Here is a 14,149-nt window from a genome sequence, read left to right on the forward strand (position 1 = left end):
CTAGTATGCTACAATACCTGATTAAACAACAAAAAATATTAAAAAAAAAAAAAAGAAAAAATAATATTAAAAACCCCAAAAAGCAAGACATACCTGGGCCTTTCTGGAGAAGGGTTTGGACTACGAGGGGGAGGGGTGCGGGGAACTGCAGGTTTAGGAGCTATGGTAGCAGCAGGGACCAGGCCATGAGCTATGTGTTTCTAAATGATTTAAAATAAAATTAGTTGACAATGATTGTAAGGATTACAATGAGAAAAAACACACAGAACTGAATGTGCACAGAAACTAACAATGCAAAATAATGTAAACAGGAAGAACAATGACATGCAATTAATGTAAACAGAAGACTTGAAATGGCATTTCATTCCCCTTAAAGTCAGAACACCATGTAAAGCTGAAAAGTTCATTTCACATTTATCAACAGCTGCTCTTGAAGGTTAGAAATGTAATTTACATGAGGCCCATTAATGTACACTTTCTATCCACTATATCACAATTTGCAAAACCAGAATTTCAACTTACTCATCTTTTTCCTATAGATACACCAGAAAAACTGGACTAGAAAATAACTTTTTCAAAATATCAGAATGCTGCTTCAAACGAACAATATTAGTCCCTTTCTTCTAGTTTGTCAATCCTCAGTCATAGCAGTATGAGACAGAAAAAAAAACCTCACTACCACTAAGTCTTGCAGTCAAAAGTTCAACCTTAATTATAAAAAAAACCAAAAAACCAATACATTTTTTCCATCAGCAAACACAATATTTTTTTTTAAATGGTATAACATTAAATACCAACTCAGAAAAAATGGGACCAGAGCTCCTGCAAAAGTACTGTGAAGGAAACTGGATGCTGGTTGAGGTTGAAGGGAGCTCTGGAGATTGTCCAGCTCCTGCTGGAAGCTGGGTCAACCACGAGAGGGTTCCTTGGTGTCCTGTCCAGTCATGTCTTGTGTATCTCCAGCCTGTACAATGCTGAGCCATCTCACAGTATTTTATTATTATGTTTAAGTTGAATTGTCTGTGCTCATTACCTCTTGTCCTCTCTCTAGGCATCAGAAAATACTATGCCATAATAATCCATCACCTTCGGGCAGATGTTACTTTTCTATGCAGTGAAACAGACTAAGTTCTTGCTATTTCTGCTACAGATCTTTTCTACCCCAATTATTCCGTAATTCACTTCTCCAACAGGAGAATGAAGATGAAAACTGGGAAATATTTCTGGTTTTTTATGAAGTCACATAAAACAATTAAATAGTGCGTTAAAAGACTGCCTTTTTACTCAGCCATGCAAACTCACTGCTCCCTAATTCTGCATGTGTGTCTGGCATGCACCATTTCGTCTATTGCAGGCTGTTGACTGCAGACACGACTGACTGACCCTGCTAAGACTACCAGGGAACACAGCTGAAGCAAAAGTCATCCCATGGTAAAAGTATGACAACAACAGAAGATCAATACTTTCACTGCAGTAATAAACAAAAATTCATTTAGTTCAATACGTTGGAAGAGTACACCGGCACAACTGCTGATAACCGCACAGCCTTTGGCTGCCTTGGGCCAGAACTTTTATCCGCTCATTTTACAGTGAACGGTGCTTTGAGGATGGGCTCGGCAAGAGCTGGGAGCGAGCGAGCTGCGCTGCCAGCCCGGCCACAGGGAAGGGAAGGGAAAAGGGAAGCTCGGCGTTCCTGAAAAGCCAAGCAGGCCGGGATTGAGGGAAAGGAACGCACCAGCCCCCAGACACCATTTTATCTTGGCTTGGCTTGATTTTTCTCCCCAATTTTCACTTTTAAGTGCTCAGCGATCATGGGCATCACCCCTGGCCCCAGCCGCGCACAGACCCCCGCGCCCTGCTGTCCCCGCTCACGGTAAAGGAGCCCCATGCCGGCACAGCGATACTCACGAAGGGGCCCCTGCGGCCTCTCCTGAACAGGAACGCCATCGGGACGGGACGGGACGGGACGGCTCCAACCACCGCCTCACGGTCGCCTCCTCGCCGCGTCGGACGCTTCGCCTTCGCGACCCGCCTAGAAACAAAGGCACGGCGGATTTGCTACGGGCCCGAGCTCCTCCAGTCAGCGCGGGCCTTACTCAGCCTCGCTCGGCCGTAGCAACAGCTCCGGCTGCGGCCCGCCCTCCTCTCCTCCGCTCCTCCTCCGCCCGCGGCCTGTGGAGCTCCCGCTGCCGCTTCCCGGTACCGCTGCCCGGCGGGCCCTTGGCTGCCGTGGGCGGCTCCTCCGGGCCGGGAGGCTCCTCCGGGCCGGGCAGCGCCCCTGCGGTCTCCACCGTGGGATGTGTGTCGGTGTGGTACCGGCTTGCCTGCGGTGCTTGTCCTTTAGTTCATGCCTCAGCCTCCAAGGCTCGTAAAGTCAACACCGCTAAAACTGGCAAACCTGGACATGATCTCTCCCGCCTTTTAATAATTGGTCTGGAGACTTCCACCAGCGGAGGGATGGAGGTGCCTCTGGAGTCGGCTTTGTAATTCAGGAAGATTTCCTCGCAGCAAGTTGGATAAAGGTATGGAAAAGGCAATGTGGGATTTTTCACCGTCTCTGTGTTTTAATTCAGGCTGAGCGGTAAAGCTGAAAGTGGAATTTGCAAGTTAACAGCATGTATTAAGTGAACAGAGCTGCTGGCCGATTTTGATATGTTCACCTTAGCTGTAAGAAAGCTTGTGGAAGGAGATAGTGTCTCTTCCAGAATATTGCATCCTAAGTTTAAAATTTATAAGCTTGCAACAGGTTTGTAAAATGTGTTGCTGTTTTTCCTAGTTTCTTTCTAGGGTGTAACTGCTGCTGAAGGAGGATTTTAAAGGAGGGCTGATGACAACAAAAGCAAACTCTCCTGTGACAGCAGGATCTATAGTTGTCCCTTTAGGGCATGTCATTGGAAACGAGAAGTGGAGAGGGTCGGAGCTGGCCCAAAGGCTACAAGGTAAGCACAAATTGGAAGAGAAAAAGCAAGTCAGGCAAAACATTCCCTTCTGTTGCCCAGTAACATTGAGAACAGCTGGAATGTGCTTTACTCTGTGCCTGACTGGTCCCATATTTGTGGTATGGACTGTTAGCAGGCTGAAAGATCCCGTTTGTTTGTCATAAATCTGTGTGATCAGCTCAGTTTTCAGAGCACTGCAGGGAAGCAGCAGAATCTGCTGGTGTGGGGCTTTGCAGATTTGCATCTCCACTGATCTCCCTTGAATTTACATCTGTACTCTGCTACTGTCCTGCTGGCACAACAAACTAAATTATAATGCTCCCTCCAGCAAAGCATGTGATATTTTTGTTCAACTCCACAGTTTACTGGGCAGCTTTAGTACTTTAAAATCTGTGGATTGGAACTGCTATTAATTTGCATTACTAAAGATAGTTTGGACTGCTTGTAATAGATTTACTTAAAGGAAAAAAAAGCTTTTTATAAAGTTCATTATCAAGTCACTAGAATTACTGACACTTTAGGAAGGCTGTGCTGTGAAATAATTGTTAGTATATTTTTAACTACTGTATTTTTTCTTCTAACAATCTCACCCTAAGGGAAAGTTAGACTCATCTTTGAAGATGGCTTGGAATTGGTGGACTTTCATCTTCCAAACAGAACTTGCATTTTACTTATTTCTGAAGCAGATTTGGTTGCAGGGGATGAATTCAAACGAAGATTGGTGAAGTTTAGAAATGTAAGTATATAAAGAGAAGAGTTTTCACTTGACACTTGTTTATTCCATGCTTCTGAAAACATTCTTCTTGTATTTTTTTTTTAATTCCATTGGAGATGACCTTTTGGGATAATTTTCACATGGAAACAGAAAAATTCTGCAGCTGTATTAAATCTCTGTCCTGTTGCTGCAACTTACATTCTTCCTCTGATTTGCTATTAGGCAGCTCATACTTGAAAGAATTTCTCTCTGTTACATTGCATTAACTTGTCATTAACAAGGTTTCTCCTAATGTCTTTTTCCTTTCAAAACAGGCCAGCAGTCTGAGGGGAATTGTAATCGTAGAGAAAACCCCAATCAGTGATCAGTACTACCTAGGAGTGCAAAAACTTGTGGTACTCGAACTTGGCATGGTGTTGCTTCCTGTGGCAAATCAAGGAGAAGCTTCTCAGCTTATTATTCAACTAGTAAGTTTCTGAGTTATATTAAAATATGAGATGTATAGCAAAGCAGGTAAGTTTCTGTGTTATATTAAAATATGAGATGTATAGCAAAGCAGGTAGATCTCCTCAATGGTAATTTCAGAGAGAATACACAGGATCTTAAAGGAGCACAATATCATTTGAATGTAAGGAATAAATCTTCTGCAACAGTAATACAGTAGTAGAGTTCAGTGGAAAGAAGGCCCATTTGGGAACAAAGAAAAGAGGCTGAAGAATATGATCCTGGATTTTTTAATGTAATTTTGTATGAGGTGCCCACTAGGTGGCATTAGCGAAATTATCACTGTCAAAATCAACTTGAGATTTGGCTTTCTCTAAGGCTAGGGAAACTGTTTTAAAATTGTTTCTTGTTACCCTTTCTCTGACTGCATCCAAAAGGTGACAAAACCAATTGTTTTCTTTTGTTGTTGCTATTAAGGAATTGTTGGTTTCTGTGGTGGTGTTCGCAGGGGTCCCAGGATGAGGGAAGAGATGAGAATCTTGACTTCATATTTCAGAAGGCTGATTTATTATTTTATGATATACATTATATTAAAAGAAAATGATATATTAAAACTATACTAAAAGAATTGAAGAAAGGATTTCATCAGAAGGCAGGAAAGGTGCGGAAAGGAAGGGGAAGGGAAAGGGAAAGGAAAGGAAAGGAAAATCTTGTGACTGACCATGCAGTCCGAGACAGCTGATTGTGATTGGCCATTAATTAAAAACATCCAACATAGTCCAATCACAGATGCACCTGTTGCATTCCACAGCAGTAAAGAACCATTGTTTACATTTTGTTCCTGAGGCCTCTCAGCTTCTCAGGAGAAAAAATCCTAAGGAAAGGATTTGTCATAAAATGTGTTTGTGCCAGGTTTCCTAGTAAGGTTTTGTCGAACCGCATCCCGTAAGGGAGCACAGGTAAGGAGGGAGTTTGTATTTACACCTTCCTAGCGGCTGCACTGAATGCTGAGAGATGAAGCCGAGCGAGGAGGAGCAGGAGCGCTGGGTGTCGCTGACGGCTCTCTCTGTTCGCAGGGCTGTGCAGGAGCGCTGGGTGTCGCTGACAGCTCTCTCTGTTCCAGGGCTGTGCAGGAGCGCTGGTGCCGCTCTCTCTGTTCCAGGGCTGTGCAGGAGCGCTGGGTGTCGCTGACAGCTCTCTCTGTTCGCAGGGCTGTGCAGGAGCGCTGGGTGTCGCTCTCTCTGTTCGCAGGGCTGTGCAGGAGCGCTGGGTGTCGCTGACCGCTCTCTCTGTTCCAGGGCTGTGCAGGAGCGCTGGGTGTCGCTGACGGCTCTCTCTGTTCGCAGGTGCGGGAGCAGAGCCGGGATCGCGGCTCCAACCCGTTCGTGGGCCGGCAGCGCGGGCGGCCGGCGGAGCCCGCGGTGCTGCAGGCGCTGCAGCGCATCCCCGGCGTGGGCAGAACTAAAGCTCTGCTCCTGCTGCAGCGCTTCGGGAGCATCCACCGCCTCTGCAACGCGGACAGCCAGGAGCTGGAGCAGGCAGTTGGATCAACAGCAGCTCAACAGATTTATACTTTTCTACATTCCTGACGTGCACGTGCAGTGGTGCTTTCCAAAACAAAACCTTGCGATTTTTCTTCTGAATTGCAACATTTTCACTGTAATAATCACATATCATGCTGATTTCTGTAATCATAGCTAGCAGCAACTGGCCTCTGATGCTTCTTTTTTACATCTGCTCTGTTCATGTAGATTAAGCTGTGGAAATTGCCTTGGAAAGAACTCTGTGTATTTTGTATCTATCTGGAACAAATAAAAAAGAAGAAATCTCTTTTTCAGCATCAGCGTTAAAAAATGGAAGAGCAATCTGCTTGCTTACTTTGGTCTTCCAGAAAAAACCACCATATGAATATGTGCATAGTAACTTCTCAGTAACTGGAAATATGTTACCTGTGTTTAAAAAGACAGCATATATTGCTTGAGAGATGCTTTTCACACACCTGCTGAAGGGAAAAGGCAATTTTACCCTTAGAAAATAGGATAAGAATATAACTTAAAATGCAAGATCTCAGGAAAAGCAATTCTCTTTACAAATAGGTTTTGTAAATCTATTTTTAACATTTTTGTAACATTTTTGATTTATGATTTGTAGTTCCTTTGGAGAGTCCTACTGGAAAACACATTTGACTTCACACTAACTTATTTCTCTCGTCACCCCTCCAGTTCATGGAGTGTTAACAAATTTATTCCCATGTGTCTGATATCCAAAATATTGGTTAATTTATGTTGTCTTTCTGAATATAGGTTGGCATACTAATAATAAATTGCAAAATATTTTGATAAATTATAACTTCTAATATGTTAATTATACTACCAATCATACTATAATATACACTACAAAGAAAATATGGAAGCTTTGAACAAAACTGGTAATTCATACTACTCTTTCAATATTAATATTTTGAAAATCTATTTGTAAAGCATATTGGTTTTCCTGACATCTTGCATTTTATTTTAAGTTATATTCTTACCCTATTTTCTAAGGGTAAAATTGCCTTTTGCCTTGAGGAGGTGTGTGAAAAGCATCTCTGATACCATTTGGGAGTTTAGACCACAGCAGGAAGGCAGCTGAGGATTTTCCACTCCCTGCTGTGGTGGGAGCCTTGGCATCTCTGAAAGTCCTCTCTTACACACATGGTTAGCATGGACAGCAGGTGGACCTGATATTTGTATTGATTCTGTACTTGGGATGAAAATTTGTCTCTAACTTAGGACATAATTATTTAATTTAGTGAATAATAAACATTAGAATTTCCAAAAGTACAGGAAAAGATACTACTTTTTTTTCAGGCAACTAGGGAGTACTTTAAGCTTCTTTCTACATGGGTTTGCTCAGATTTTATTCCTCTACGATTTTGTCACTTTGCCATGAAGAGTGGATTTCACACCTAAAGGCTGTTGTGTTGCAAGACAAACACCTTTTCCCTATGGAAAAGCTCAGTGCATTAAATACAGTTCAGCTGAAGGAGTAACAATTAATATTCATGGGGTAACAGGCTGTGCTACTAATCCATTGCTAACCTTTCTTTTTAGGGCCTTGCACATCCTTGTGGTAGACACTTGCTACAAAAATTAATTCCTGTGGCCTGAGCAGAACAAAAAGCACCCACTCCTTTCACTGCTAGCTGAGTTAGCTGTTGGCTGCCACTCAGTGTAGAACAGAAAACTAAGAGTATTTGTTTGGCACCTGAGAGGTCCACATTTTTGCTTGAATTTTGGGGTGTGTTTTAAATTTTAAAAGCCAAGCTTTCCTCAAGTGAGTGTGATGATGGGAAGGGAAATACAATTATCCAGGAGCTAAGAGGGAAAGTATTTCCAGGAAGACTATGAGAGTGGTTTAGGAGAAATGAAGAGCTGCAAGAGTGATTGCTGTGACTTTGTAAAGGTTTGGGTACTTGGATAGCAATTTCAGGCACAGTAAATCTCATCTGTATGGAACAGTGTGAGGCAGGGCTGTGCACATCAGGGGCTGGCTGCTGATTGTGTGTGTGTAAAAGAAGCACTACTACCAGTACACCTAAAGAGTAACTGCTGAGGATAGGCAAGTCACAAGGAATTTACAGCTTATTTTTCATGTAACCTTTACAGGGAAACTGGAAATGTGTTTACACTCTTTGTAAAGAAGTTGGTTTTTAACTCTTAGTTGATATTTCACAATACAGGAACTTTTAAGAAAAGTTTCTTAGATCTCTGTAAGCAACATTAGAGAAACACACAAGAAGTATGGCAACAGTAAATAGCAAAAACCTGTAAATTATGCTTTATCATCCAAACTGAAGCAGAATTAAAAAGCTACTAGTAAATGGCAGCATCTGATTTTTATTCTTAAATAAGGGTCATCAAGATATTTACATCTACTACATAAGAAATTAAAAATAAATGACAACTCAAAAGTTTACAGCAAGATGCAGATGTCTGTGTAAATTTTAAGTATCTATCTACTCTGTAGATGGCAAAGTTAACTAACACTACAGTGTTAGCAATTTTCCATTAATTTAAGGAAACAGAAGAATCTCAAAGAAATGCTCACCAGTTATTTTTGTTCCCCTCCTTACTCTAGATACAGCTTGCTCATTAATTTTTCCAAGGGCAGAAGATTTTTTTTGCTTGATGTGATAGTAAATAAATATCCTGCCACTTAGCACAAGCACTTCCTTTATCATATTTTAAAGCACCACTGCAATTTATGTGCCCTCGAATCAATATATTATAATACATCCATTTTGAGATTTGTTTCACAGCTATCCATTTTATCAAGACAAGTGAGATACAAGTCTTAAGGTAAGTAAGTTAAATAACATTTGGAATAAAGCCTGTTTTTAACAACTGAATCAACAGGCATTTAAAATGTTACTTAAATCAGAAAAAAGAAGAGAGTAAAAGCCTTTTGGAGTTCAAAAGACCTTTTAAATTTTCAGCCTTGTAATTCTCTTCCAGAATTAAATGACCTGTTCAGTAGGCTACACCTAGTACTGTGAGGAAGCACCTCTGCATAAAACACAACTCTATCACACTGCTCCTTGACACTAGATTTGTTTCTCTGAATAATAATATATTCTCTCACCTGTGCTTTGTCAAGATAGTTTTTCAAAGTAATGTTAAATGATTTATTATTGACTCTTAACTTTAAGAGCAAAATCATTCTCTAACATGTCCCCTTATTATTTTGCATTCAGCATCAAGTTTGTAATAAATAACTCCCATCTAGCATAGTTATGACTATTTTTATGAAAAATCAGTCATAACTGTATTTTGAAACCCCAAAGGAGTCCAGTCCTCATGTAAGCAATTCTAGAATCTACATCTTGTTATTGCATACCTCCCAAAGGACTTCATTCTAACCTTCAAATACCTCAGTTTTACATTTTCTGCCAGCTTCTGACCACAAGTGGCTCAATGCACAGCAAATGAAGTCACCAGTATTTGTCTGGGTTTATACATACGTATGTGAAGATAAAATTGATCAATATTTTTACATTTTAAACAAAAGTCACATTAACAGATACTTCTGGAAGATTCAGTACAATGAACTTTCTGTATTGAAAAGTGTGAAGGGAGAAAGCTTCTTCTTAGTCTGAGAACTTCCAGCCACAGCTGAAGGAAGGCAGAGTGTACTTGCAGCTTTCTGTCTGTTTTTAGTTCCCCAGCTTAGAAAAGGAAGTTTTAGTGGGGTTTTCTTGGTCTGATCAATTTTATCCTCATCCATGGCTAAACAGATTAAGGAGTATGTCTTCTGCATTCCCATGGAGTAAGTTGCACTCTTGCTATGCTGTGGGAAAAAGAGAAGCATTGTAAGAATCACTCATCCAAAATGGGTCAAAATTTTGAGAATAACAAAAGGTTACTGTGCAAGCAGTTTTGCAGGGCAGCCTGCAGCAAGCTTTCTGTGCTAATGACACTGCTGAGCACGAGGCCCTTCAGAGTGCTGTCACCCTGATTGTGCACATGGAGACTCAAAGGGATACTCTGCAAAGCATAAAGGAGCTTGTGAATCTTTCCTTGGGTTGTTAATATTTACTGGCTTCTAGCATAACTATTTAATATACACAGTAACCTCCCTACAAAGCTCAAGTGTGCAATTCCTGCACAGATGTGAAGGAGAATCTCTTTGGACAGGTTCTGTACTGATCACAACTGCAGGAGCTCCTGTGTGACATTCTCCTGGGATACCTGAAGGGCACAGCCTTCTCTGTCTCCTCTTAGCTGTGCCCTGAAACAATTTGCTTATTTTCTAGCCTTTGAGTTGCAGCTTGGAATGGCAGATGCATAATTCCTTATTTTCAATAAGAAAAACCAATTTTAATAAAACAAGAAAACCTAACAGCAGCAGGGGCACCTTAACAGCTTCTCAGGCAACATTACTTGAGTGTCTAATCTTGCCAGGGAATGTTAAAGGCATGAAGCAGTGGATTTAGCTGAACTACAGGTTCTTTCACACAACTATTAAGTTATTTAGAGCTTAATACTTTTTAATCTTGTGATGACTTTCCCTTAGTCTAAAGCTTCTATAGTAGCTTTGTAACTGATTAGACAGTTATAAGTTCACCAAAATAAAAAAAAAAGACATAAAATAATCCATGATCTAATACAAAAGTCACAGATCATTTAGAATAACAGTGCATAGAAAATAAGCACATGGTCTTGGATGTTCTATTTCATTCCATCATTGTTTCATTGTGGTTTTTCCACTGCTGAAGAGGGTAATGCCTTCATCCTCTGGGACAAGTTAGGGGAAATAAACTGGGTCTTCAAAATTTTCATGCAATTAATCTAAGTAGCTGCACTGCAAAAAATTCCATCCCATTCTTATGCAGCCAGGCTGCTTTAGCTTGCTAGGTCACAATGGTTTCAACAGATGGTTTAAAACTGAACATTACATATTCCCAGGCTGAGTGGGATATCTGAGTACAGGAAAGTAAACACTGACCAGGAACTGAAGGCAGGCAAGTGACACAAGTCCAGCATATCAAACCTGCCAGTTTGCCTCATTACATACCAAAGATGCTGCTGTGTCCTGGCAACTGATAACCTCCATCTCCACGGGCTGCTTTCCCACACTTTTCAGTTTTTCCAGCACTTCACTGACACCAAGCCACTTGCAATCCACACCACCAACTGATACAATGTAGTCACCTTCCTTTAGGCCTGCTGACTGTCAAAAAATTGGACACAGGTTGTTTTCCAGAATTATAAAGACATGTAAATGTTTTTGTCATCACAGAGTACCTGCTCCAAAGGCATTTCACTCTTAGATGCTACAAACACATTCTCTAGCTACACATGTGTAACTTTCTCAAGTACACAAGCTACCTCTGGAGTTACCACTGATGTGATTCTGCTATACTCAAATGTTGGCTGGTTTTATGTTCTTTTCACTTTTCTCCTTCAGTAAGTGAACCCTGGGTTTTGCTATGCTATTGTCATTGCCTGCAGTGTGTAATTCTTTCTCTTCATTATTTTAATTTGTATTTCTGTAGTTACTTCTGCCTTTTCTATAAGTGAACTGCTTTTCACTGCATGCTGCTTTATCACTTTGGATTTTCCCTGAAAGAACATTACAAGCCAATAAAATATCCTTGCCCTTCTTTCCTTAGGCAAACATTACACCTTGCATTCCCTTCCTGATCCTTATTCTTGATGCTACCTTTTGAAGTATTTATCCCTTCTAACCTCCTGAATAAGACAGGAAGTAACATTTGCTTTTATTATTTGTGACTTTTGAAGAATGAACAGAGAAAGAAATCAACTCTAGTTTCATGTGATGTTGGGGATATGGGTACTTTAACAATCTGCAGCATATATAACACTTAAAATGTATTCAGATTATAAGAATTTACTACCCTAATGTAAAGGACTCAATAAATCCATGAGTATGAACTAGCTAAAGGTACATTTTATTGCTAGAGTCTGCAGAGAAATGGTTCATATCACACCAATATACTTACTGCTGCAGAAGAAGCTGGATCAAGACAATAAATCTGTACTGGTGAACCTCCTTTCAGACTGAATCCAAGCTCTGCTGCTTCATGGTGGAGGCAGATGGTCCTTGGGGCTGTCCATCTCTGCTTGGCTGAGAACACTGTCAGTGGGCCCTGCAGGGAGCACAAAGCAGGCACCTTGTGCTTTACTGTCACTTGTAAGTCAGCATTTCTGGCTTTGTAAGTCACAATGCTTTAAACTCATCTTTTGTAGGTTTTACTCAGGTTAACTCCCAGCTAATTCCCTGGAAATGCAAAGGGATTTCCTGACTGTTCAGCTGGTACTCAAACAGAGTGGGATAAAGGCAACTGCCAGGTTCTTCCAGGATTTCTGTTAAGGTGTGCAGAATCTTCTGGCTGCATAGGCTATATATGGTTACTCATTCTAGCAGTAATTCTCCTATTTAAATATAGGTTAGCCCATTAATGAGGGGAGTCATAAAGTTCTTATATTTTTGTAGTGTAGAGCTTTAAGGCAACACTTTGTTGATGGCTGCTTTAGGGCCCACAGTATGGTTGGGGAATTAATATTCATCTGCTCATAGAGATTGTATTCTTTTTTAAAGGAGCTGTACCCCCTCTAAATAGCCCTTAATTCTCTTCATTAGGGTTCATGGGTTTTCCTTGGTCCTGTATAACTCATTTCAGAGGAGATAAACTGATTCATGAAACCTTGCATATTCTGATCCTAACCATATTCCCAGTTCCTTTTGCTCACTGACACACACAGAGCCACCTGAAAGACTGGCTGTGTCACATGCAATGACACATTCTGCATGCCTGTCTCCACACACTAGGTATCCATCCCTCCCCTTAAGCTGTGTGCAATTATCTGCTGAGACTTCATGGGACTTGTATGAAGGTTTTCAAGACTGAATGCTGTGCAAGCCATACAGAAAAGGCACTTCTATCCTTTGCTTCTCAAGCTGACTTATACCTCTAAAGCTAGGAGTGATTTCTCCAATAGATTCTGAAAAATCAATTACTACAGGATCATTTTTCAGGCTAAAATACATGTGTCCCTTCCCTCAGGTTATAGTGAATTTATAGGTGCTATCAAAAGGGCAGAGGTTGGTCAGCATCAGTGTGTTAATTACATACCAGCTTGTGAAAGAAGTCTTTCACTTTCACCTTGGAAAACTGAGGAGCAATTGTTTCTATTTTATGTTCTGTTTTAGCTGAAATAAAAAGAAAACAAAATTAATTTTCTTTTAAGTATTAGTTAAAAGACATTAGAATTTATTTTTATTGCATTCTAAGCTAGACAGGAGTTTGTCCTAAATTCTTACTGGGCTGGAAAAATATTAATCTTTGTGAAAGTTTGTTAGATATCAGAACTGCCTTAAAAATATCTACAGAGCCCATAGTATCAATATGGAAAACTTGAAAAAAATCCATCTGAACAAAATTAGGCTATTCCCATCTTTAATTTATTTTTCTTTGAGAAGTTTTTAAAACCAGCACTCAGTTTCCTACTGCATCCAAAGAGGAAAGAGTTGTATGAGCTGGACTAAGGTAGAAAAAAAAATAGCAGTCAAACTGAGTTAACAACCCAGTGTAGTACAAGAGCTGGGCTCAAGAAACAGTTACTGTAGTTTTCCCTCAAATAATTTTAACTTTTCAAGTTTCCCCATTTTTTCTACCTCACAAGATAGTCACCAAAAAAAGCTGGATTCTAACTAACCACCATTGTGATCTACCCCAAAAAACAATGTTGCTAGAGACAGAAATCCTGTAAAGCAGCTCTAACAAAATCATATACTGATCAAAATATATTGATCTGTGCCTGAGAAAACATGTAAGGAAGTGACTTCTGTGAGCCAGAGAGAAGTCTGATAAGAGGATCCATGCTTACCCCTGAAAGAATTTCCTACCAAGGTCACTGACACAGAAACCAAGAAAGAAAGAAGGATATATAAGAGAAACCTGCAACTGCCTATGCCAATGAGCACTTTGTCTCTTCTGACCACTGAGTAAAGTGTAAACTTATGAGTTTGTAAGAATGTATAAAAAGCATCCATGCTAGAATAAAAACAGGTTTTAAGCCTTCTGAAAATGGAATGTTGCTTTGGATTGTGTTCATCTCAACTATGACAGGACCTCTACAAATGTACAGTATATATTCTACATTATTTCTGTTCTGGATGGAATACACAGATATATATAATTAATATATTATACTATTCATGGGGAAAGGCCTTTAATTTATGTATTGATATATAAAAATGAAAGCATATTTGCCCATGCTTAGATACCCTTTATTTCTGGCTGTGCACACTTACAGAGTATATCTGGAGCCTGGATGAGACTGAGGAAATCATCTTCTGTCTCCTGCTGAGCATATTTGAGCAGGGAACGTTTATGTGCAGCTGTCAGCACCTCCTGGAGAACCTCAATGTTGCGAAGCTTTTTGCAGAGCCCACAGACTCTGAGAGCTTCTTCGTGGTAAACAATGGCTTTGCGCAAATGTGCTTTTCCTGCAAACATTAAAAACCTCTGCTGGTCATCCAGACA

General features: G+C 40.4%; 3 protein-coding genes across 8 annotated transcripts in view; 1 reads left to right on the forward strand and 2 right to left on the reverse strand.

The window, feature by feature from the left end:
• Nucleotides 1–2,034, reverse strand: part of CEP89 (centrosomal protein 89) — a 33,181-nt gene extending 31,147 nt beyond the window's left edge. For 3 of the 5 annotated variants that reach the window (XM_064722857.1, XM_064722856.1, XM_064722855.1), the window contains exons 1-2: nucleotides 1,909–2,034; nucleotides 94–200 (exon numbers count right to left, since the gene is read on the reverse strand). In XM_064722857.1, coding sequence (XP_064578927.1) covers nucleotides 94–200; nucleotides 1,909–1,947 — 146 coding nt within the window. In that variant the 5' untranslated portion in view covers nucleotides 1,948–2,034. The remainder of the gene's footprint in view (nucleotides 1–93; nucleotides 201–1,908) is intronic. The other 2 variants (XM_064722860.1, XM_064722859.1) reach the window with 2 other exon arrangements.
• Nucleotides 2,035–2,073: 39 nt separating this feature from the next.
• Nucleotides 2,074–5,928, forward strand: FAAP24 (FA core complex associated protein 24). Of its 2 annotated transcripts, none has more exons than XM_064722862.1 (5): nucleotides 2,074–2,522; nucleotides 2,777–2,939; nucleotides 3,536–3,675; nucleotides 3,969–4,121; nucleotides 5,445–5,928. In XM_064722862.1, exons 2-5 carry the CDS (start codon nucleotides 2,828–2,830, stop codon nucleotides 5,685–5,687), a joined length of 648 nt encoding a protein of 215 aa, XP_064578932.1. In that variant the 5' UTR covers nucleotides 2,074–2,522; nucleotides 2,777–2,827; the 3' UTR covers nucleotides 5,688–5,928. The 2 variants fall into 2 exon arrangements, with proteins under 2 accessions (XP_064578932.1, XP_064578933.1); XM_064722863.1 differs by having other exon boundaries at nucleotides 2,077–2,522; nucleotides 2,788–2,939.
• Nucleotides 5,929–7,957: 2,029 nt separating this feature from the next.
• Nucleotides 7,958–14,149, reverse strand: part of RHPN2 (rhophilin Rho GTPase binding protein 2) — a 30,562-nt gene continuing 24,370 nt past the window's right edge. The window contains exons 11-15 of the mRNA XM_064722861.1: nucleotides 13,918–14,112; nucleotides 12,737–12,813; nucleotides 11,603–11,749; nucleotides 10,654–10,809; nucleotides 7,958–9,426 (exon numbers count right to left, since the gene is read on the reverse strand). Of these exons, the coding sequence (XP_064578931.1) occupies nucleotides 9,175–9,426; nucleotides 10,654–10,809; nucleotides 11,603–11,749; nucleotides 12,737–12,813; nucleotides 13,918–14,112 (827 nt within the window). The 3' untranslated portion in view covers nucleotides 7,958–9,174. The remainder of the gene's footprint in view (nucleotides 9,427–10,653; nucleotides 10,810–11,602; nucleotides 11,750–12,736; nucleotides 12,814–13,917; nucleotides 14,113–14,149) is intronic.

This window comes from Zonotrichia leucophrys, chromosome 11, assembly GCF_028769735.1.
Source record: "Zonotrichia leucophrys gambelii isolate GWCS_2022_RI chromosome 11, RI_Zleu_2.0, whole genome shotgun sequence".
Taxonomy (NCBI): Eukaryota; Metazoa; Chordata; class Aves; order Passeriformes; family Passerellidae; genus Zonotrichia; species Zonotrichia leucophrys.